This window comes from Chrysoperla carnea, chromosome 1 (genome assembly GCF_905475395.1).
Source record: "Chrysoperla carnea chromosome 1, inChrCarn1.1, whole genome shotgun sequence".
In the NCBI taxonomy this organism is placed as follows: domain Eukaryota; kingdom Metazoa; phylum Arthropoda; class Insecta; order Neuroptera; family Chrysopidae; genus Chrysoperla; species Chrysoperla carnea.
In genome coordinates this window covers 31267155-31290146 of record NC_058337.1, presented here as the reverse complement: position 1 = coordinate 31290146, position 22992 = coordinate 31267155, and the positions used below count along the sequence as shown (strand labels likewise).

The 22992-nt window shown below is 29.8% G+C and overlaps 1 protein-coding gene across 1 annotated transcript; it reads left to right on the top strand.

The window, feature by feature from the left end:
- The first annotated feature begins 12951 nt into the window (after positions 1-12951).
- On the top strand, positions 12952-13563 carry LOC123305591. Its single transcript, XM_044887362.1, has 2 exons — positions 12952-12996; positions 13052-13563. The coding sequence occupies exons 1-2, from the start codon at positions 12973-12975 to the stop codon at positions 13544-13546; spliced, it is 519 nt and encodes a 172-aa protein (XP_044743297.1). The 5' UTR covers positions 12952-12972; the 3' UTR covers positions 13547-13563.
- Positions 13564-22992: the final 9429 nt, after the last annotated feature.

Genomic DNA, 22992 nt, shown 5'->3' with positions numbered 1-22992 from the left:
ATAGCAATATTTTTAAAAAAATTGGATGAATGATCCAAAGTGCCCTGTCACCAAGGTACAACATATTATTCTATGGCTTTTACACTGCTTATAGGAAGAAATATAGCCTACTGTTATTAATACTGTTATTATTTCCAATATTAAAAATTGTTGTTTGTATAATAACTGTTCACGAAAATCAATAAGAAATTGTTGAAACTAAGAAGTTTTTACGTTAATAAGATTATTATTATCTCCACGCTCATTTATTGAGTTATTGAAGTAATATCCCTTATATACCTAATAACTCTTGACTTGATAACCTTTAACTAATTAATTAGCTACAAAAATGTATGTATTGAAATGTATGCTTATAATGAATGAGTTTTAATTATGCAGGCTATAATGGAAGTTAGTGGGTGATATGATTATTCGATTTCTTTTATAATACCATCTTGTGTGTATACGCAATATTTTTACTCTATACAATTTATCTTAATATCTATTAAGATAATTACTATATTTTATCCTTAGGGAATCTTAAAACCTACGTATATAGAAAGATATGGTACTTACGTATATAGAAATATATGATAAAGGTAAAGTGTTTTACCTTGGGGGCAACGTACTTTTCTTATTCATCAGTTTCTGGAAGTATCTGGCTGCGTATGAGAACGATATGAACAAAAATTTTACTTACCAGAAGCGAAAAAACTTAAAGAATTCTTTTCCAGGTGTTTTAGCTTTTTTAGTCTAGTCAAAATTTGAGATAATCGAAATTTTGAAATTTAGATATCATCTAAAAATTTCAGGATGATGCCAAAGCCCGAAATCGATGCTGTAAAGCCCCACTTTGTTGTTTTAGAATAAATTTTTGAAATCTCGGTCGCCACCCAAAATCTATAATTTTTTAAAGTATATTTTCGAGTTAATCAAGTTCATAAGTTACAGTATCCGTTTTGGGTTTTGGCACCATTTTGGCCGCCATCTTGAATATCTCACTTTTGGTCGGGATTTCGGTTGGGTAACCGGTAGATTCGGATTCAGCAGGGTCAAAATAGGGTTAAAAGACCTTTTGCTAAATTCTAAAAAAGAAAACATGGGGAATATGGATAATAATGATATAAGAATAGATATTTTTCATGGCTATTTTTCAAAATACTATTTTAAAAAGACTTATGTTTCAAGGCACGGAACTTTTCCATAAAGACAATATATATTTTAGTTTCCTGTATGCTATAAAATTTTCGCCATTCCTTTATAAAGATAAGTTCCTATACAGGGTGAGTTTTTAGTTTCCACTAGTTTCTTTTGGGAGAGGGGGATTAAAAAAACATGGCCTATATTATTTTCCGAGAACATCTTCTAGGTTAAGTAGAAACCCATGAACCCTAATTTTGGAAAGATTAAAAAGTTTCAACCAAAAAAATGTTTAATAATTTGAAATTATCAAAATAATAATTTTTATTACATATTCTTATTTTTTATCAAAAAACAACTAATTTTTTGTACTTTTCTTACAGTTTATAGCTAAGGGTTTGCAAACCTTAATATTAGTTATCGATAATTGACATTAAAGAAAACAGTTTTATTTTCAAACAAAAGCTTATAAATAAAGTCAAGAACCAAAATCTGCTGTAAAAGTAAGGTGTTTGTTTCCCTTTAAGAAAAACAAAGCTGATCATCGTTTGACCTGGAAGGCGCTCTCCAAAGAAAAGCTGGACAGATTTTTTGTATTCCCCCTCAAAAATAAACAGACGCGCATTTTATCGTTTTTTGATATTCCAACGTTTTTAAAAACATTAGCTGCAAACTTTATCATCCTTTATTATTTACTATGAATATCAAATAAATTTTAAAAATCAGATTTAAAAATCGGATTAGTGTAAAGTGGTCTGGTATTATACTGAATTGTCGAAGGAAACAGAGTTTAAGGCTAACCAATGAAAATTGAATTATTCAGAAATAAGATGGAATAAGTATGTTATTTACATTGTGACAAACCAAAGAAATTTTTCAATTGTAAAGCCCTCGAATGTTGGTTTTTCTTTCGCGTGACTCCGAAAATTTTTCTTTTCTTCAAAATCTTAATATATTCATCTATTCATCATCTATTTGATTATTCTTAATATATTTAAATTCAAAAGATTCTAGATTTTATTTATATTAAATTAGTCGCTTTGAGCTCTAATAAAATATTAATAAAACAGACAATTTAATTATGGCTAATGGAACCACTTTAGCGCTACGGAATATAATTGCAATGATATATTTCTCTTTATAAATGCTGAAAAATTCTTCAATTTTAACTTATATTTATTTGAAATGTCGATGTTATACTTGAGTCTCCACGGAAATAACGATAATGGCATAAACTGTTAGTCACACTTTGAACATCTTCCAGGCAAATAATTTAACACAAAATAATGTGACCTATTTTAATACTTTTAGTAATAATAATATGGAATCTTATAAGATGTAGTAAAAAATCATAACGAAAGGTTATATGTTTCTACCCTTCTAAGTTTTATAAAATATGATGGGGCAGTCGTGAAAAATGCATTTGTTGTAAAATGACAAAACAGTTAAGGAGAGTAGCCTGTAGCATATATATTGAAAAATTGATTTAATAGTCGTTCTTTTGCATTTGTCATTTAAGTTCCAATAGTGAAGTTTCATGCTAATTTAAACATTGAATTGAAAATGTATCAATTGATAACTTTCTTTTTTTTTTGTTTACTTTTAATCATGTTTACGATATTGATTTATATTATGGTCTCTCGATTATAATTGATGATTTTTAATATGATACATACAGCGTAAACTAAATATTGACAAATATCTTGTCTAGTAATCTTAATTAAATTTAAATTTTTTGAATTTTCTTTCATATCAGTTGATGTTACGTGTACTTTTAGAACACAACCAATTAATCAACCAAGTCTATACACATTTTACCAATTTCCTTAAGGAAAATGAAAGTTGAAACACAGGATGCCCATATTGCTCGAAAAAAAAGAATGTTCGTAACATTTACCATATATATCACCGACTAATCGAGTTTTATAACATACATTTTATTTATATTCGCGAAATAATAAATTATTAATAGACAGCGGAAGATATTTATTTAAATCGTCTACGACGGAAACATAAATTCATTTTTTTCGCGTTATAAAAAGCGATAAAATATGTATACGCAAATTTTTAATGAACAAAAACATTTTTAAAATTACTATTAAAAAAGTGGTGCTTTCCACGCAATGTTACAAATCCTCAAAAATTTTATATTATAAAATTATCTCTTTTTTTAATTTTAGTAAATTATTATTGGTTTTTATTATTTATTAAACAGACGAATCATTGTTTTTTTTTTTTTTTTTTTGGTAATATAATTATTTTATTTAGTATGTCTATAAATAAACATATAATTTCCTTTGTTTTTCATTGCCAATTACAAATAAATTAAAGATTGAAAGACAATAAATAAAAATAAACATATTGTTTTTATCTAATATATTTAAACATCGGAAGGTACAAAAGTAAGAAAGTCGGGGTTTTAGTTATCGAACTATATTTTATTAAGACTATTTTGAGGTTATAGTTTTGTGATAAAGTATTGCAATTTTATATTTTGTAGAGGGTACCATATTCAATTTAATGTGACAACAAATAGCCTATAACTAGCGGATACCTCATTTGTTAAATTATGATAAGTAGTTTAGAAGCTATGTGCGAACAGATGAACATACATACATACCGGTCAAACACATAACCCTCACTATTGCATAGTCGGGGTAAAAAAAGATTTAACTTATTTATAGTACATAGTAAGTAATTTAATTATCTACGATAAAAGTTATTACCATTTTTGGTCTAAAATGCACGATTATGGAGATATAGCCTAAAACGGTTTTCTTAAAATGGAGACACTTCTCCCGCCATATTCCAATAATAAAATAAGACCTGTAATTTAGTGCAATATAGAAAAGATTAACTAACTTCTATATTACCTATAGTTATTAATAATATTATAACGAAATATCACTATTGTATTTTAATATTTTAATATATAAGTCGAAGGTAGTTTTTCGAAAGAAAATTTTAAAAGCAAAATTGTAGTGAAATAAGTTCATAATCATGGAAGAAAATGTAGATAGTGTATTTTGTGCATTTGACCTTCTGCCGCGTCTGGGGAAGTGTAAGACCCTTCGGATTGGTCTGGCCTTTTCAATATTGACTTAAAATCGTCACTTGAACACTGTGTAATTTTCAACTTTTATAATTTAACGTGATAGAGCTCGGGTACCGGGGTACTGCGCCTTTGATTACCTGATACCTACCGAAGGCACCTTTAGTCAAGATTTGTAACCCCCATAGATTGTTCTCTACACCAGTGATAATAAGCAAAAAAATTCAGCTTTTATACTTTAACGTATGCCTGGCAGGCGCTGGTCCAACAGGTAATATTTGTACAAACAATATTTTATAACAAAAAATCGAAAAGGTAAAAAAAAAATACATAATTTATTAATGAGAAAATCACAAATATGAAAACCTGAAAATAACTCTTTTTTTTTTTTTTAGCTATTTTCATATATAAAAATATTTTTTATTACATACTCATTATATAGAAGATAATAATAAATTTAATTTTAGGTCGTCTAACCACCATAATGTGGACACAAACATTTGTGTAAAATATAAAATAAATGTAGGTATGTTTGTTTTAATTAATTAGAGGGTATAATTATGAATTATTATTTAATTTTTTAGGGTTATTACACAATATGAATAACGTATCTGTGTTGAAAATATGACTTGGATAATATTTATTTTAAATAAAAAAGTTTGAAGAACTGTTTCAAAATTATTAGAACGGGAGGTCTTTTAGTCATATCATCGTGCATTAGACAACTTTCATAGAAAATGTAACGACATTACAATTGCGTTTCTATCGTATGTATGTAACGCCCGTTATTTGTACTCCATATATAATAAATTCTCAAACATAGTTCTTTAGTTTTATTTCGTATTATAAATTTCAGCATTTTCAGATGTAAGAGGAAACTCTTACAAATTTGGTCCATCTTCCAAACTAAAAGATATGTTATTCTTTTATTTATTTCTTTGCTTGCTTTTAATTACATTTTTACGTTTTGAATAATTTAAACAAATATTTTGACATTCTATCAATTACTTTGACATTTGTTGACTTTATGTTTTTCAAGATTTGAATGCAAAAATCTGGATTTTAGAATGTCAGCGAGAAGTAGAAATATAATAAATTCTTATTTTGAGGGTTCGTCAATATCAAAATTTCCAGATTTTCTGGCGGACGTAATTAAGTTTTGGTTCGCACAACTGGAAATGTCATTTAAAATCGGAAATATTAATGATGAATTTACAAAATATTATATAGCTTCTTGCTTAATTCCAAAACCATAAACTGAATCTCTTCCTTGGCTTGTAAAGCTTAACATGCATTAAGAGCTTTTTACGCAGCACCCATCTTTTCATCTAGGTTTGGTGAGTTGATTCATCATATTCCACATCATGACTTCATTCTGTGGTTCATTTCAACTACTTTCAATATAAGTCGTCCGTTATCAATTCGATTTGTTCTTCAACACCACCTGGTCATCTTCATCAACGCTACGTCATGATTAATGAACAACAGTAAAGAATTAACAGACTCTTAAGTATTTCTTCACTGTAATTAGAAAGTGCTTAAAATTGGTTTTCAAAAGTTTGATACTTTCAATATCACCATATTTTTAACAAACCAATTTCTAACATTTTCTAATGTCGGGACTTGTACTTCACCGCAGTCATATTTTTCCTTAATTACGAATAATCACACAAATTAAAATCAAAATTTTCTTTTTGAACTTCTTGTTTTCATATTATCATAAAAAATCCCTTTATAAATTACTGTCCGCTTGAAACTATACAAATTTTTTAACCGTTTAAAATACCCTAAAAAGTTCCCAAATTTTTTCTATAACTATGGATAAAAAGCTTTACCATTAACTTAAACTTGTAAAATTTATACGATTGATGTTAGCCATAAAAAGGACTATTGCCAGATATGTTGAGTGATTGATAAAAAATCTTACAAAAATTCTCTTAAGGAAAATATCTTTCCAAAACTATTGGGAATTGTTAATCAAGACGTTTTCATATTATTTTTTTTTAATTTTATTTTTTTAATTCCTAGCAGCACGTTCCTAGTTACAAGGTACCGTAAAAAGGATATTTTTCAGTTTGAGTTGATTCAGTTTATAAATTCGTTTAAAACTATTTAATATAGTAAAATAAGAGGCTTCTTTTAGTGTCGGGAAACTAACAGTCTAAAATAAAATAAATAAATAAAAATTCGAAAACCCGATTGCAATAAATAAAATCTGAAAAGAAAGAAACAAGCCCTGTAGCTAACATAACGACCTTAACGAGTTGTTCCAGTATATATATTAATGAGCCGCCACTGTTAAAAGTCGCTATGTATTTTAGACTTTTTAGTATCCCGGCAATAAAAAAATCGCCTTATTTTTCTATATTAAAACTTTTTAAATGGATTTATTATTACTAATAACATTTGATTCTATAACTTATATAAAATATTTTTTGATACCCTTGTCATTTGCTATATTTTGATACCCTACCCGATAGGTATGGTTTGTTTTTCATTAACGTATTACTATTTTGCGGTAAAAATCCGCAATTTTTTTTGAAACACCTCTCTAAGGACACTTGTGGTTTTACATACATACATCCAACCATACATTTATTTATACAAAATACACGCGAAAAACATTACCTCTCCTTGACAGTCGGGTAAAAATAATGTGTATTATATACGATATGTTATGTCTTTTTATGACATGAAAATTCAATAATGGTTTTACATATAAGAATAAAATAAAAAAAGACAGGAAAAGTAGAAAATTTTATTATATGAGGAATTTGAATAGAATTATATCTTTTTTTTTCATATTATAATGTAGGTAGTTTTTACCACATATAAATTATCATATTATGTGATGTGAATTTTTTATAAGCCAGAAAAATGTTTTAATGAATTTTAATTATTATTTTATGCGGATCTAACGAATACAGTTTTCCATTAAATTAAATTTTTGGGAATTTTTTGTGTTGGAAAATATTTAACGAACTTCAATAATAGGGTACTTTCGGTATTGAAAAATAAATTATGAAATTTGAAAAAAAGTAAAATTTATGAAAAAATATACTTAAATATTCTGATTTCGAGTCATTAAAGCATATTTTTCTTTTATAATTTTAAAATTAAAAATCGTAATTTTTAAACTGTATATCACGTGACCTAAAACGCGGGCAAGCGCTGATGTGATGTCATATTGGTATGAACCATAGAACATCAGTTAGTTCAGTGAAGACAGCTGGGTATAATATATCCATAGATAATAAATATTTATATTTATTATAATTATTTGTCTGTGAATATATCTGTCAAACTTATCTGTGTTATTTCATATAATGATACCCATATTACGTCATCCAATTGGATGCCTGCGTTTTTGACAGTTAAAAAAAGGTTTAAATTTTAATTTAAGTTTTTGGCAAGAAAGCGTATGTATTCCTCTGAAATAAATTTTTTGTGGCTTTTTATTAACAAAATCAACATTTTGAAGTACTTTTTCAAATATAGTAGAATACCCTATTCTACTCATCGGTAACTCGACTACCTATCTGGTTCGATATCATCGAGAGTAGATAGATATTATATTAAAGCGGTTATATTTAAGGGAGGCTGGTTACAGCTTACGTATAGAAATCGTTCGCGTTTATTAACAGCAGCATTTGATTTCAAATTTCTTACCAAACGATGAATTGTCGCCGATATTGATAAATTTCAATCATTTACTTATTCCAGTTCAACGTATTGTATATATATATATATATATATATATATATATATATATATATATATATATAGCGTATTGTATGCAATATTGCATAACGTTTTTCCCGATATTAAATACTAAGGCGCGACACAACTAAGCCTCAGGTGCCATTTGGTTGGATATATATGTCACACAAAATGGCATTTGAAAGGATTTTCAATTATTAAAATTAAAAATATTTATAATAAAGAGAATGAGCAGTTGTGTACATTTTAAAACATTCGGATGAATCTGCGAACATATAGATAAGATATGCGTAAACGAATTTCGGATGCTAAATTCATTATAAAATTGTAGAACATTTTATAGACTTTGATTAAAATAATGTTTTTTATGAAAAATTATTCAAAAACCCCGTCTGCGTAAACCGTTTTCGACTTTCAATCAGGTTTGATAACAAAAAAATCTTAGCTTTCCAAACTGATCAGTTGTTATTTCCGAAATAGATAGAGAACAGATTTATCTCTGTTATATTATAAATTACATACATTCGTACACTTGAGCTTGCGTCAATACCACCCTTATACACTAGTGAAATAAGAACAGTACCAGGCAGCAACTTGGTAGAAATGTTAGTTTGGGGTGTAAGTAACATAGTAGAAAACAATTTCACACGAGACCCTTCGAAGTAGTAAAATGCGGATTGATTTTAAGGGTTGGTTAGACATATTGCACCTCTCCGGGACAGTAGGTTAGGTTAGGTTATATTGGCTGTCCACGAAGAATACATTTAGGCTATAGAGCCCATTGTGATACCATATATGTGTTTTACCACCTTTCCGATGATAATTTCATTTATCAGCTTCTCAATTTCAGAGGCTGAGTGCACCTCCTTCATGCATATTCCATGCACTACACCAGCCCATCACAACTATTAATTAAATTAATTTTGTTGCGACGGACGAAAAAATACTTATTTTGATGTGAAAAGAAAACCCCCAAAGTTTCGCTGCCCGAACTTTTAATCCATATAACAACGTTTTTTTTCTTAATTTTATTCCAGTATATGAGTAACCTTAATAATGAAATAAAATTTTACATCTAAAAACATAAGACATCGTAAACATTATATTATAACTTTTCCCTTTCATAAAACGCGTTATATTTGCTTTTTTTCTTATTATCGTTTTCATTTGATGGTTTATCGATCAGATTTAATAAAAATATCTATGACCCCATGAGGTTATAAAAATACATGCTGCTATTTTCTGGGTACGGTTTTTGTATAGAACATAATGATTAAAAAAAATTATTTATTATAAAGCAAAGAAAAACATATGCGTAACATATAATATGCAGTAATGGGTTTGTTTTTACTTGGTTATTTATAGAGGGCAAATAAATACTATTTATGACATAGCGTAATAAAATCCTTGACATTATACGTTTTTGTTTTATCTGTAATTCATACTCTAAGAGCTGATATGATGCGCGTACGTTGCCAACTCGATTTTAAATGAGTAGGAACGCCGTTACTTTAAATTCCAGAAAACTTTCATTAACTGAACCCATTTCAAATTTTAAAATAATCTGAGTCACAAGTCAAAACCAACAACAAATGTACTTAATAGATTTTTGGGGACTAAAAGTATTGAGAAAGGTATCGTAGTGAAAAGTCAACTTCAGCATAAACTATTTTTTCGATATCAAGAATCTTGAATTCAAAACTGACTCATTTTTTTAAATGCATGTTTGTAAATCTTTTATTCTAGAATAGATTTTATAATTAATTGTGTTAAAGTAGCTGAAAATTCTAAAACAATTTAAGTTTTTAATTCAGCCCTCCATTAAGTTTCCTGGTATCAAAATTTCTATTCAATACCAAACCAAAAAAATCATAAACACAACCTGAAAAACGGCTCTACTGTGACCAGTTCCCGATTTATTTGTCATATAAATATATAAAAAATAAATTTAACATTCTTTTTTATGCATATAGGCAAAATACAACACATTATGCAAGATACTTTAAAACCATTTAATGAACAACGGGAAAATCGAGAAATTCTCACCAACATATCTCACCTACATAGTTAATAAATCCAAGGAAAATTGGACTTAAATTTTCTTGAATAAATTTTCAAAAAAAGAAAAGAAAAGCAACCCAACTCTATTACCTTAATTTTATTTTAATACCTTAATATTTAATGCTATTTGATGATAGAATAGGTATATTAATTTTTTAAGTTTCCAAAAATATTGCTGCTTATTTATCATTTTTCTGCTGCCTCTAACGAATTGTAAGATACATTTTTGATAACTCTTTAAACTACAAATCATTTTTCAACACTTAAAACATTTTTCAACCATATAAAAGAAATATCGATAGCAAGATTACGTACAGAGACTTATATCAATCATTTATTGGGAATCTTAGCTAATACACTCTCTTAGTTAATACACTCTCTTATTTTTTACTTTTTAGTGCATATTAATTTGTTTTGGAAAAGTTTTTCTTTTGAAGTTGGTTTTCTTTTTGTTAAAAGTTTTTTTTATTTTGTGATTTTTTAATAAAAACAGTGATAGACTATTACATTCTTATGCAGGGTTAAAACTTAAGCCATCATCATATTTTAAAGCTCAATTATTAACAGGTAGTCTTATGAGTAGAAGAGTCATGTATGTTCTGGGCCAGTTTGACCTCAAGTAACCCCGTTTTGATGGTACACTTTTCAAAAAAGGGCAAACCTAGGTGAATGTTGGAAACCTCGGAAGTTGGAGGGGATAGATGACGTCATTGACCAATAGTAAATCAAGATGGCGTTGGGAGGTGTGGTGGGGGTGAGGAATGACATAAACGGGGCTTGACCAATAGTGATGGGCGTGGTTGACAGGAGTGTGTTTCTTGGAAGTGGGGCTTAAAGGGGGCGGGAATTGGACGTTAGATGAGATAATCGAGCCCACTTTCAACCCCAAAGTATGGTACACTTTTCCAAAAAGGGCAAACCTAGGTGAATGTTGGAAACCTCGGCATTGACCAATAGTAAATCAACATGGCGTCGGGAGGTGTGGTGTTGGGGAATAATGGTTGCCTAAGCATTGATGACGTCATTGACTTTGACCAATAGTAGCACTGTAAAAATCAAGATGGCGTCGGGAGGTGTGGTTGAATTGGTGGGGAGGAATGGCTGCCTAAGCATAAACGGGAAATTACCAGGTGACGTCATTGGCTTTGACCAATAGTGGTGCTTGACGGGGAGTGAACGGGGGGGCGGGACGTTGACATTAGTCAGCAATTTTCAAGAATATGTTTGACCTTGAAAAATATGATATCATCATCTTGTAACAAGTTCAAACTTGTTTGAAATAATTTTACATGTGTCAAAACACGTGACCGGATGCTAATATTTTTTTATGATTAAGCAATGTAATATGACACTTGAAATTTACATAATAAAAATACATGTTCAAACTTGTTTGAATGGACTTTGATCTTAAAATAATTTCACACGTGTCAGCAATTTTCAAGAATATGTTAATTTGACCTTGAAAAATATGATATCATCATCTTGTAACAAGTTCAAACTTGTTTGAAATAATTTTACATGTGTCAAAACACGTGACCGGATGCTAATATTTTTTTATGATTAAGCAATGTAATATGACACTTGAACGTGTTAGATAATAATTTGCAAATCTGAATTCCAAGAAAAGAATATTATGAGTCAGCAATTTTCAAGAATATGTTGAAATAGATATCATCTAACCTTGAAAAATATTGTAATTTGACACTTTAAGTATACACGATAAAATTCAAGATACGTGACCGGATGTTAATATTTTTTTATGATTAAGCAATGTAATATGACACTTGAAATTTACATAATAAAAATACATGTTCAAACTTGTTTGAATGGACTTTGATCTTAAAATAATTTTACACATGTCAGCAATTTTCAAGAATATGTTAATTTGACCTTGAAAAATATGATATCATCATCTTGTAACAAGTTCAAACTTGTTTGAAATAATTTTACATGTGTCAAAACACGTGACCGGATATTAATATTTTTTTATGATTAAGCAATGTAATATGACACTTGAAATTTACATAATAAAAATACATGTTCAAACTTGTTTGAATGGACTTTGATCTTTAAAAAATTTTACATGTGTCAGCTATTCTCAAAAATATGTTGAAATAGATTTGACCTTGATAAATATGATATCATCATCCTGTTACAAGTTCAAACTTGTTTGAATAAAAATACATGTTCAAACTTGTTTGAACATGTTTAAACTTGTTTGAATCGCATTCGATCTTAAAATAATTTTACACGTGTTATGAGATTAGATAATAATTTCTGCTGGTGGGGGATTTTTGGAGTGGTGGTAATCATATAAAAAAGGCGCTCGACATTACGGTAATATCAGTTTTCATTAAATTTTCATAATATTAATCAAAATGAATAGAGCAGAATTAAAATTTTTCATAATATTAATCAAAATGAATAGAGCAGAATTAAAATTATTTGATAGTTGTTTAGTGCGACCATGCATAAAAATGGACGACTTACCACTGAAAAAAAAATTAAAAATACTAAAAATGGAGCGGATTCTAACGAAACATGGGCCATCAATAAAAGTTTCACTGGATATAAGCCTAGATAGTACAGAAAACGAGTGGGTTTTTCTACCATCTAGGTTTGCAGTGTTGACGGACAACATGATTAAGTTATTTAACACAAAACCGGGGTATTTGATGGTGGAGGAGAAAATTGGAAGAAGTCACCAACTGAGACTGCGCCTATTCGAAGACGATGGTGATAGTGATGATGATGATGATGATGACTATGTTCAAGAACATCAAAATTTTTAACAAATCATTCCTATATTGAATTTTATTACTGCAAGATATATATATTTTATTGTTATTGTTATAAAAAAATTGTAAAGTTTAGGTTTTTGATATTTAAAAAAAAAAAAAAAAAATAATACTAAATAAATTATGGATATTTTTGTAAAAAATGGTGTTTATTTCAATTCATTACAATTATGGGGTACAATATCGCTACAAAATCATATTGATCTGTTTCAAAATTCGGAGATGATTTACCCAGAATATTTTAATGTGAGTATTGTTTGATAAGATCTGTTTAGAAAATTGTAGCCAAATATTTTTATAGATGGAATTTTATCAACTTATGGAGGCATGTCGTTGGAGTATACCTACAAAGTTAATCGACACATTACGGTATTCTTATTTAGAAGTTGATGATTGCTTTCATATTGCTGCATTTATAGTAAGAAATTGTTTGGATGCAATCTTATTTGTAAATTATGCGAAAAAGTTCAACTACTTTAAAAGAGATTTCAATCAGTTTGAAATATTACTAAATGAATGTTGTGATGATCTTACTCATGGAAGTAACTTGAGAAAAAATTGGGGTACATACGATATCCGCCGAAAACAATGGATTGGTGATAGTGCTAGACATGATGAGAGAATGTTTTTATGGTATGAACAAATAGATCCTAAAATTCTCTGTAGAATGCTATACCAACAAATGGATGGTGGAAATATACCGAAATGGTTCGAGCCATGGATATGTGCTACAAATTGTAATGAAATAGACAGATGTGATTGTGGAAGAAATAGTGATGATCATGATTGTATATAGAAATAAAAACATGAATATAATTGTCTATGATAAGTTTTTTTAAAAATGTGTTTGTATTTACAATAAAAAACACCTATAATTTAATTAATCATTGTTTTGTTTTATCTATGAAATGACCTCACCACCTTATTTTCAGGTTATAAATACACCTTGTTTGTGATAATTATATTCGCACCATCAAGTAATTTTGAGTAATAAACATGAATCAAAAAACATTTGTATTACAACAATATTTTTATATTGTTTTGTGTTAGTTAAAAATTGCTTCAATAAAATTTCATGAACCTAGTCTAATATATATTCATATTAAAAAATACATTTCCTTTTTTAAAACACAAATATGTTCACAAAAGCGGTCCACTATGACAAAATTTTTTTGTTACAAGTATGTTCACAAAAACTTTCCACTATAAAAGGAGACTTTTTTATCAATATATGAATCATGTAAAGAGTCGAACCCTAACCACCTGACTTTAACGTTAGATCCATGTTTAGCTAAGACCTTTTCCACTAAATAAATGTTTGGATCGTGAACTTTTTGTAATTCTTCAGCATAGAAACCACCCTTTATATCTTCGTTGTTGTAATCCTTCAATAAATATGTTCTTGGGTTTGTAAGTTTCACCTCGTGAATGGTGAATATTTCTGGTAACTACTCCGATTTTATAAGTTTTTGTTAAAAACTACTCCGATTTTATAAGTTTTTTAACAAAATTGATTTGATAACTGCTTTAATACTCTGATTTTTTCAATTTTTTTTTAATAAAATTGTTTTTATATCTGCTTTAATACTCTGATTTCTCAGTTCATATCTGGTTCATATCCAAATCTAACGGGACAGGAGAAAGAGAATTCTCAAGAATATGTTGAAATAGATAACATCTAACCTTGAAAAATATTGTAATTTGACACTTTAAATATACATGATAAAATTCAAGACACGTGACCGGATGTTTATTTTTTTTTTTTTTATGTTGAAATAGATATCATCAACCTGTTACAAGTTCAAACTTGTTTTAATCGACTTAAAATAATTTTACACGTGACCGGATGCTAATATTTTTTTATGATTAAGCAATGTAATATGACACTTGAACGTGTTAGATAATAATTTGCAAATCTGAATTCCAAGAAAAGAATATTATGAGTCAGCAATTTTCAAGAATATGTTGAAATAGATTTGACCTTGAAAAATATGATATCATCATCTTGTAACAAGTTCAAACTTGTTTGAAATAATTTTACATGTGTCAAAACACGTGACCGGATATTAATATTTTTTTATGATTAAGCAATGTAATATGACACTTGAAATTTACATAATAAAAATACATGTTCAAACTTGTTTGAATGGACTTTGATCTTAAAATAATTTTACACGTGTCAGCTATTTTCAAAAATATGTTGAAATAGATTTGACCTTGAAAAATATGATATCATCATCCTGTTACAAGTTCAAACTTGTTTGAATAAAAATACATGTTCAAACTTGTTTGAACATGTTTAAACTTGTTTGAATCGCATTAGATCTTAAAATAATTTTACACGTGTTATGAGATTAGAATAAAGGTTTTATTTAATAAAAATCTTATAAATATTTTTTTTTATTTATTAATGATTAAAATTTACATTTTAAAAAAAATTTACAGAAAAAAATTATTATTATGAATCTGAAAAAACACACAAAGTATTGGTGACACTACAGTTCAATAAATTCATCAAATCCATTCCTATAACGACCTGCATTCATAGAGAAATTTTTCATTATTACAACAAATCCATTTGGTGAACTCCAACAATGTCGATATAAATCATGAAATTTTTGAAAATTCATATCAGAGCCAACATGATTGTAGAATATGTGTTTTAGATTCATTTCATCCGTTTTGAATAGCACCAAGCAATTAACATTGCCCCTTATGTTATGCTTTAGAACACGTGCGTAGCTCTGACATAGGTAGAAACAATCAATTTTTCGATGACGATCCATACTAAAGTATTCTCTACTTCTCTGTTGTGAATGACAGCTCACATCATCAAAAATGAAAAGACTTTTTTCTCGAGCTTCATTCAGACTAGGAATTTCACTAGTATCACTAAGTGGAAAAATAGCCAACCCCTTCCACTAATTTTAAAGTCTCTTCTAGTAATTGATATCTCGGTTGGTAAACAGATTTACTGTACACATAAATGTTTTCAAAGCGTAAACCGTTTTCATCATAAATTAAATTCAACATAACATTGGTTTTACCACAACCACTAGGGCCACATATTATTGTTCATAGTGAATCTGAAAATAGACGACCATGATATGTTTGTGTGTCTGTATTTTCTGGTAATAAACACTCAGAGCAGGTTGTTGTTTATGAAAATGCAATGTAACTAAGACTAAAATTTCAATACAACCCAGAGCACTTTACGATATAGATCTACATGCGTATGCTAAACAATTTAAAATTCCGTATTTTTGTGGTGTTTTTATGTGTGACACCCTACCTAAAAGATCATATAAATATGAAACAGGAATTATCAACCATGATGTATCCAAAAATAGTGTTACACACTGTACGGTATATAAAAAGTATAAACTGCAAGCTTTGGTAACTTAAAGCCATCATAGGAAATAATTAAATATTTTAACTGATGTGACATTCAATATTATTTTGCAATCACAGTTTTAATATTACGATTGTGGACATCTATGTATTCTAACCTTGAAAAATATTGTAATTTGACACTTTAAGTATAAATAATATTAAAAAATTAGATGATTATGTATTTTGTTTTAATATAAAATTATAATTTTTTAAATAAAATTTTTTTATCTAATCTATAGTACAAGTTGATTTATTATATTCCATATAAAGAGCATATTATATGGGTTGATTGATGATGCTTGTTAGATTTGAAAACCTCTTTCTAAACAGACCAGTATTAAACAGGTCAAAACCAGTATTAAACAGATACAGACCAGTATTAAACAGGTCAAAACCAGTATTAAACAGATACAGACCAGTATTAAACAGGTTAAAACCAGTATTAAACAGATACAGACCAGTATTAAACAGGTTAAAACCAGTATTAAACAGGTCAAAACCAGTATTAAACAGGTTAAAACCAGTATTAAACAGGTCAAAACCAGTATTAAACAGGTTAAAACCAGTATTAAACAGATACAGACCAGTATTAAACAGGTCAAAACCAGTATTAAACAGATACAGACCAGTATTAAACAGGTCAAAACCAGTATTAAACAGCTACAGCCCAGTATTAAACAGATACAGACCAGTATTAAACAGGTTTTCACCGATTTTACTCCGATTTTCGCCGATTTTACTCCGGTTTTACTCCGACTTTCACCGATTTTACTCCGGTTTTACTCCGGCTTTCACCGATTTTACTCCGACTTTCGCCGATTTTACTCCGGTTTTACTCCGGCTTTCACCGATTTTACTCCGGCTTTTTAATTTTTGATAAAGTTATTATAAACTTGTTATTTAATTATATTTGTTTTCTTCAAGTAATGGATTATAGATAGTATTTCTCTTCTCATGTTTGTAGAATGTAGTCTTCTTAATTTATCAATTATTATATTACGATCACTATTGGAATTAATATTTTTTTTTTCATAAGTTTTCAATACTAGGTTGAAAAAAACTGTTTAATACTGGTTTTGACCTGTTTAGAAACAGACCTGTTTAGAAAGAGACCTGTTTAGATACAGACCTGTTTAGAAACAGACCTGTTTAGAAAGAGACCTGTCTAGAAACAGACCTGTTTAGAAAGAGACCTGTTTAGAAAGAGACCTGTTTAGAAAGAGACCTGTTTAGAAACAGACCTGTTTAGAAAGAGACCTGTTTAGAAAGAGACCTGTTTAGAAACAGACCTGTTTAGAAAGAGACCTGTTTAGATACAGACCTGTTTAGATACAGACCTGTTTAGAAAGAGACCTGTATATTTATTGAAGGATAGCACCAACGAAGATATAAAGGGTTCATATATTGACAAAAAAGTCTTATTTTATAGTGGACCGTTTTTATGAACATACTTGTAACAATAAAAAATTTGTCATAGTGGACCGTTTTTGCGAACATATTTGTGTTTTAAAAAAAAAAAAAAAAAAAAAAAAAAAAAAAAAAAAAAAATATCACATTGTAAAAATATTATTTTTATTGTAAAATTTTATCTATAACATATAAAAACAGAGTTGTATTATAATAATATTTAAAAAATATATATTTATAAATTATCGAAAATACATTATAATTATTATTCTGAAAAGTATAAAAACAGAGTTGTATTATAATAATATTTAAAAAATATATATTTATAAATTATCGAAAATACATTATAATTATTATTCTGAAAAGTGTCCATTGTCATCATCATTATCTTTCTTCATAAGATAATTTTCAGTCATTTCTTTCACTTGAACATAGTCGGATAACTCGTTTGATGTAAATACACTGTAGTAAGATTGTTCAAAAATGGATAGTCCTACAATTCCATCTGTTTGTCCAGAGTGGATATTTTTTAAAATCCAGTTCCAAATTTGTTTGTCTTCATCGTCTGATGATGGGGAAAATTTCACTTCTAAGTCCATTTGTTCTACCTTATCAATAAGGTAGTTTAAAGTTTCCGGTCGACCACATTTAATTGCCATATTAACCAATGTTTTAAAATACTTTGTTAACACATTGTTTAAAGTACTTAAACTACAATTATCTTTAATCATATTAACAATACAGTTGTTATCACTATTATGATTACCAAAGTCTTGCATTTTGTATGTTTAAACTAACACTAAATTGTTTTCTACAATAATTCTACCTAACGATCAGTTTTTTTTTTACACCCCCCACCACTACTCTATCAATTGTTCATGCGCACTACTCTATCAATTGTTTGTACACCTATCACAATACCAAACCACTTTGAGGATCATCACAACAACAGCAGGACACATTTCTGAAACAACAGCAAAAATTAGCTAAATATTAAAAACAAAAAATATAAAATACTTACACTCAACAAATAATGCTATAGTGGCCCCATGGTTTTGTTTCACATGAATTGTGAGTAATGTATCGTTTTTGGTCAAATGGTGATAAGCCCACTTTCTGCTGTTTGATGGTATGTAAGCGGTGTCGCTTGGATTGGATGCTTTGCTGAACATGGTAAAAGTTACGGTTCTCAAGCAAACACCGCTTATAGTCCTCAAAAGTAAGTTTTCGGATAGCTGACTTCTTGAGACCCTTGGATCGTTTAGTCTCTTTTTTATTTTGCACCCGAATAGCATACATTTTGCTACGTAATCCGACAAATTCTAGCATAACATCACCATTATTTTCATCGGACATTAAACCCTTGACTTTCTTATTACGTAGTGGCATACCATAGATGTTGTCGGGTGCATAGTCAGCCGTATCAAAACGATTAATATCCTGTTTCATGACCTCATAGACGTCAGTATTTCTCACGCTATAAATTAGACTATCGGTGTCTGTGTATAATAACCTGACATTTGTGGGGTTGTACCGTTGGTACATATAGTTGTAGTGGAAGTCATACACAAACGTTTTCGATACGTCTAAAATTGTGAAGCCTATGTAGATGGGTTTGTTGAAACGTATCTGTGATTTTTTCATTTCAACAATACTGACGTCATTGTCGAGCACCATCATACTGTGAAAATTGGGTTTGGCAATTAATTTCTTCACACCATGTTTTCCATCCCAATTTTTTCGTATGTACACAACCCGATGTTTCCTCACATTCTCCATGGTTTTACCGAAGATGGCATTAATCATGAGTTTGAATAATGCTTTTTCAAACTCATTTGAGGCGTTCTTGCGCATCTCGGTATTGAAATCAATATATGGTTTCAACCATGCAGATTGATCGAATTGTAACACACGGTGGTATTTTGTTACCTTAACACCGAGTTGTGTATACAGTTTTAAATTCCTGTAGTGCACGACATAGTTGGTCTTATTGTAAAGGGTTGACAGAAGATATTTTTGTTTTGATCCAGGTGGTTTCGTTGTCTCCGGACATGGCGGTAAATCGCTAAAGTTATCATGTAGATGTTGGGGTATTTCAAGGTCTACTTCTAAAATGTACCCGACTGGTGAATCATCTGCAACATCCTCGATGTTTGGTGTGTCGACCCACTTAAAATTTCCTGTTGGTAGGTATCCACACATTGCTGCACCATATAGGTTCACCACATCGTAATACATAAGGTAGACATCTTCTTGAGTTTTATCATACCCCTCTTCCATGTACTTATTGTTTGCCTTAGCATAGCGATTAGAACATTGACTTACACCGCCTCTGATTCCTTTCTCGATAAACAACAAGTCATCAATATCCGTGAACAATTCCAATTTGATATTGGTGTATTTCAACATGGCGCTCCACGTATAGCCAGGAAGTGTGTAATAGTGACTAGGATCGAGACTATAGCTATGAATACAAGTGTTACGGAAATTTTCAAAAATATCCGCAAGTAGTAACACATCAGTTTTCATATACAGGTCTGAATAATCACCTAGTGTATGTAAATTGAATGTGTTCCATACCTGTATCGCATGGTTATAATCCTCATCCGTTATGTGTTCATCTGTTAACACACTGTAGAACGCCTCCTTTGGTGGTAATTTCGTCTCTTGGAGACGTCCCCAGCTACTCATGTATTCATATGGAAATACACCTTTTCTCGTTAGCAATTGAAATTGTTCATCATTACTGACCTATAAAAAATTAAAAAACAAATTACAACCCTGTATTAAAAATTAATTATTTTTTATCATTTACCTCTTTATGTAAAATGGATTTTTTATCATTATCTAAATATGAGGCCAGATTTTCCAACTTGTCTGCGAGAAATCGGAAGGAATCAATGAATCTTAATTGAATGTCCGAGACGTGCTTTGTGAAACTGATGTACTTTTCTTTGTTGATGGGCAACACATCAACTTGACCGTCGATTTCCGTCAGCAGAGCTTCAATAATAAAATGCGAATCGTATCCACTTAAGTTGTGCATCACAACAGGTATCACCCTTGAATCTTGATAATGCAGATTACAAAATTGGTGTGCTGCTCCACGGTAGATACCTAAAATAGATTAATATAAAATTAGATGAAATTAAAAAATAATAAATAACCTGCATTACCTGTGCGATGTGAATGGTCGCGAACACGTATGGAATTGGATACGAAATCTTTACCACAAATGTGACACTTCTCTGCTGACATAAAATCCAGTTCTTGTTCGACGGTGAGCGGATACATTGGTTTAACGTGTTTTATTTTTTGCTCTAATGAGTACGCTACTTGTTCCAGTTCATGAACAAACCACTTGACACAATCAGCACCACGGTATGCCTTATAAAACGATTGGTTGGGATCATGGGTACAATGAACATAGTAACCTACACTGTAGGGTACATGTTTTTGAATATTTTTTGTATAAGACCCATGATCCATTTCCATGTCTTCATGATGTTGTGGTACCAATAGTGCCTCAAAGTCAGCGTACACCATATACTCAACACGTTCCTTGCTGTTGAAATCTTTGAACTCAACGAACCGCTCGTCATCAGTTTCAGGCATTCGTACCCGCACCGCTTCTTTTTCACCACAATTTACTGAATGCTGTTGGAGTTTGACTTCTGTAGCAAAATAGTTGAGACATCGATCACATAAATAAATTTTACCTACGTGTTTTGTTACACCCGATCGACTCAACTTTGCTAAATTTTTTATCCAGCAAAAGTGGTGACTGTTCCCATTCTCCACAGCCAATAGATGAATTTTCTTCCCCGCAGTGTTCGAACTAACGCGTACAGGGAAAATTTCTAAATCACGTAGAAACGTAACTTTGTAGCCGTACACGTTAATCGATAGCTGCGGGTTCATCTTTTCAAATTTATTAATTTGATCCAGAGACATGGGAAACTTTAATCCATCATATTTTAAATGATATTTATAGTGCGGGTACTTAGTTAAACGATGAGGATGCTTTTCAACCGGGTAAAGTGCTGACATTATCGACCATAGAAAACAATGCTGGTCTTTATTCTGGACATTGATCACAGCTTTTCTACATTTAATTGCAGATGGTAGTTCGCAAAATGTTCCAGCTGTGATCGGAGAGTACTTATTCATGTGGACTCGAATATTTATGATCATGTCAAGAGCCCAACCGCTATCGCGTTCCTGGAATTCTTCCAATTTTTTCAGCAAATAGTTTTTGACATGATCATTGTACCACTCCTGCATGTCCGTTGTCAGATACATTTCCTTGGCCGGCGTTATAAAAGTTTTCAAATCCTCCTCTTTGGTGGTGGGCTTAATGAAATTGCCCGTGAACATAATATACACCTGAAATAAAATCTCATTAGACTATTTAAATTATAAATCTTAAATTTTACTTACCTTGAGAGGATGCTTCACTAGCTCATGCCGAACGTGTCTTCTAAACATTGGAAATGCCCGGTTGAAAAATATATTTGGATCTTTATAATCCAAATTTGTAATCATACCAGTCTTCACCCTACCCTGATGGTGGGTTTCAATTGTCTCCCAGATTAGATGTCGATTTTGTTTTTTGGTGACACCACCACCTTGCTTAACTAAATCTAATCGCAGTCGGTGAAGTTGCCGCTGGTATGATTTACAAAGTCCAATATTAGCTTCAAGACGCAGAGGATTTTCTTTCTTTAACATCAACATCTTTTTGAATAAGCGGATGTTCTGCTTATTAAGTATCATCCATCGCTCAGCTTCCTCCACCGTCTTGATGAGCCTCAACGCTCTCTCCACTTTCTTCATCATATCAGTGCTACCACCTTGAGGTACCACGTTTAGCGTCTGCATAACATTTTGTTCGTAGGTGTCCATCTTTCAAAAAAATTATATTTAAGTTTCACAATATTATTTAAAAAATTTTACACTTACCGTTATATTTTCAAATACTAAGCAAAATATACGTTACCGAACGTTCAACACTAAAGTTAACTTACAACTGAGTAATATTTGTTTTTTGTATAAAATATATAGACTAAGTTTAGAATAATAAATATACCAAAAACAAAATAATAATGATAATAATTAATAATAATAATAATAATAATAATAATAATAATAATAATAATAATAATAATAATAATAATAATAATAATAATAATAATAAAAATAATGTAAAAAATATATGCAGAAAAACTAACTGAAGCAAAGGTGAATTTCAAAAGAGATACTTCAACAGCTACGTACATCACTTTTTATAGCATTATCCCCCCCCACTAAAAAAGTTGTAATTTGATATTTTTATAATCGTAATTCAAACTAATTATTTTTTCTTGGAATTCAGACAAGTTTAAACAAGTTCAAACAAGTTTAAACATGTATTTTTATTATGTAAATTTCAAGTGTCATATT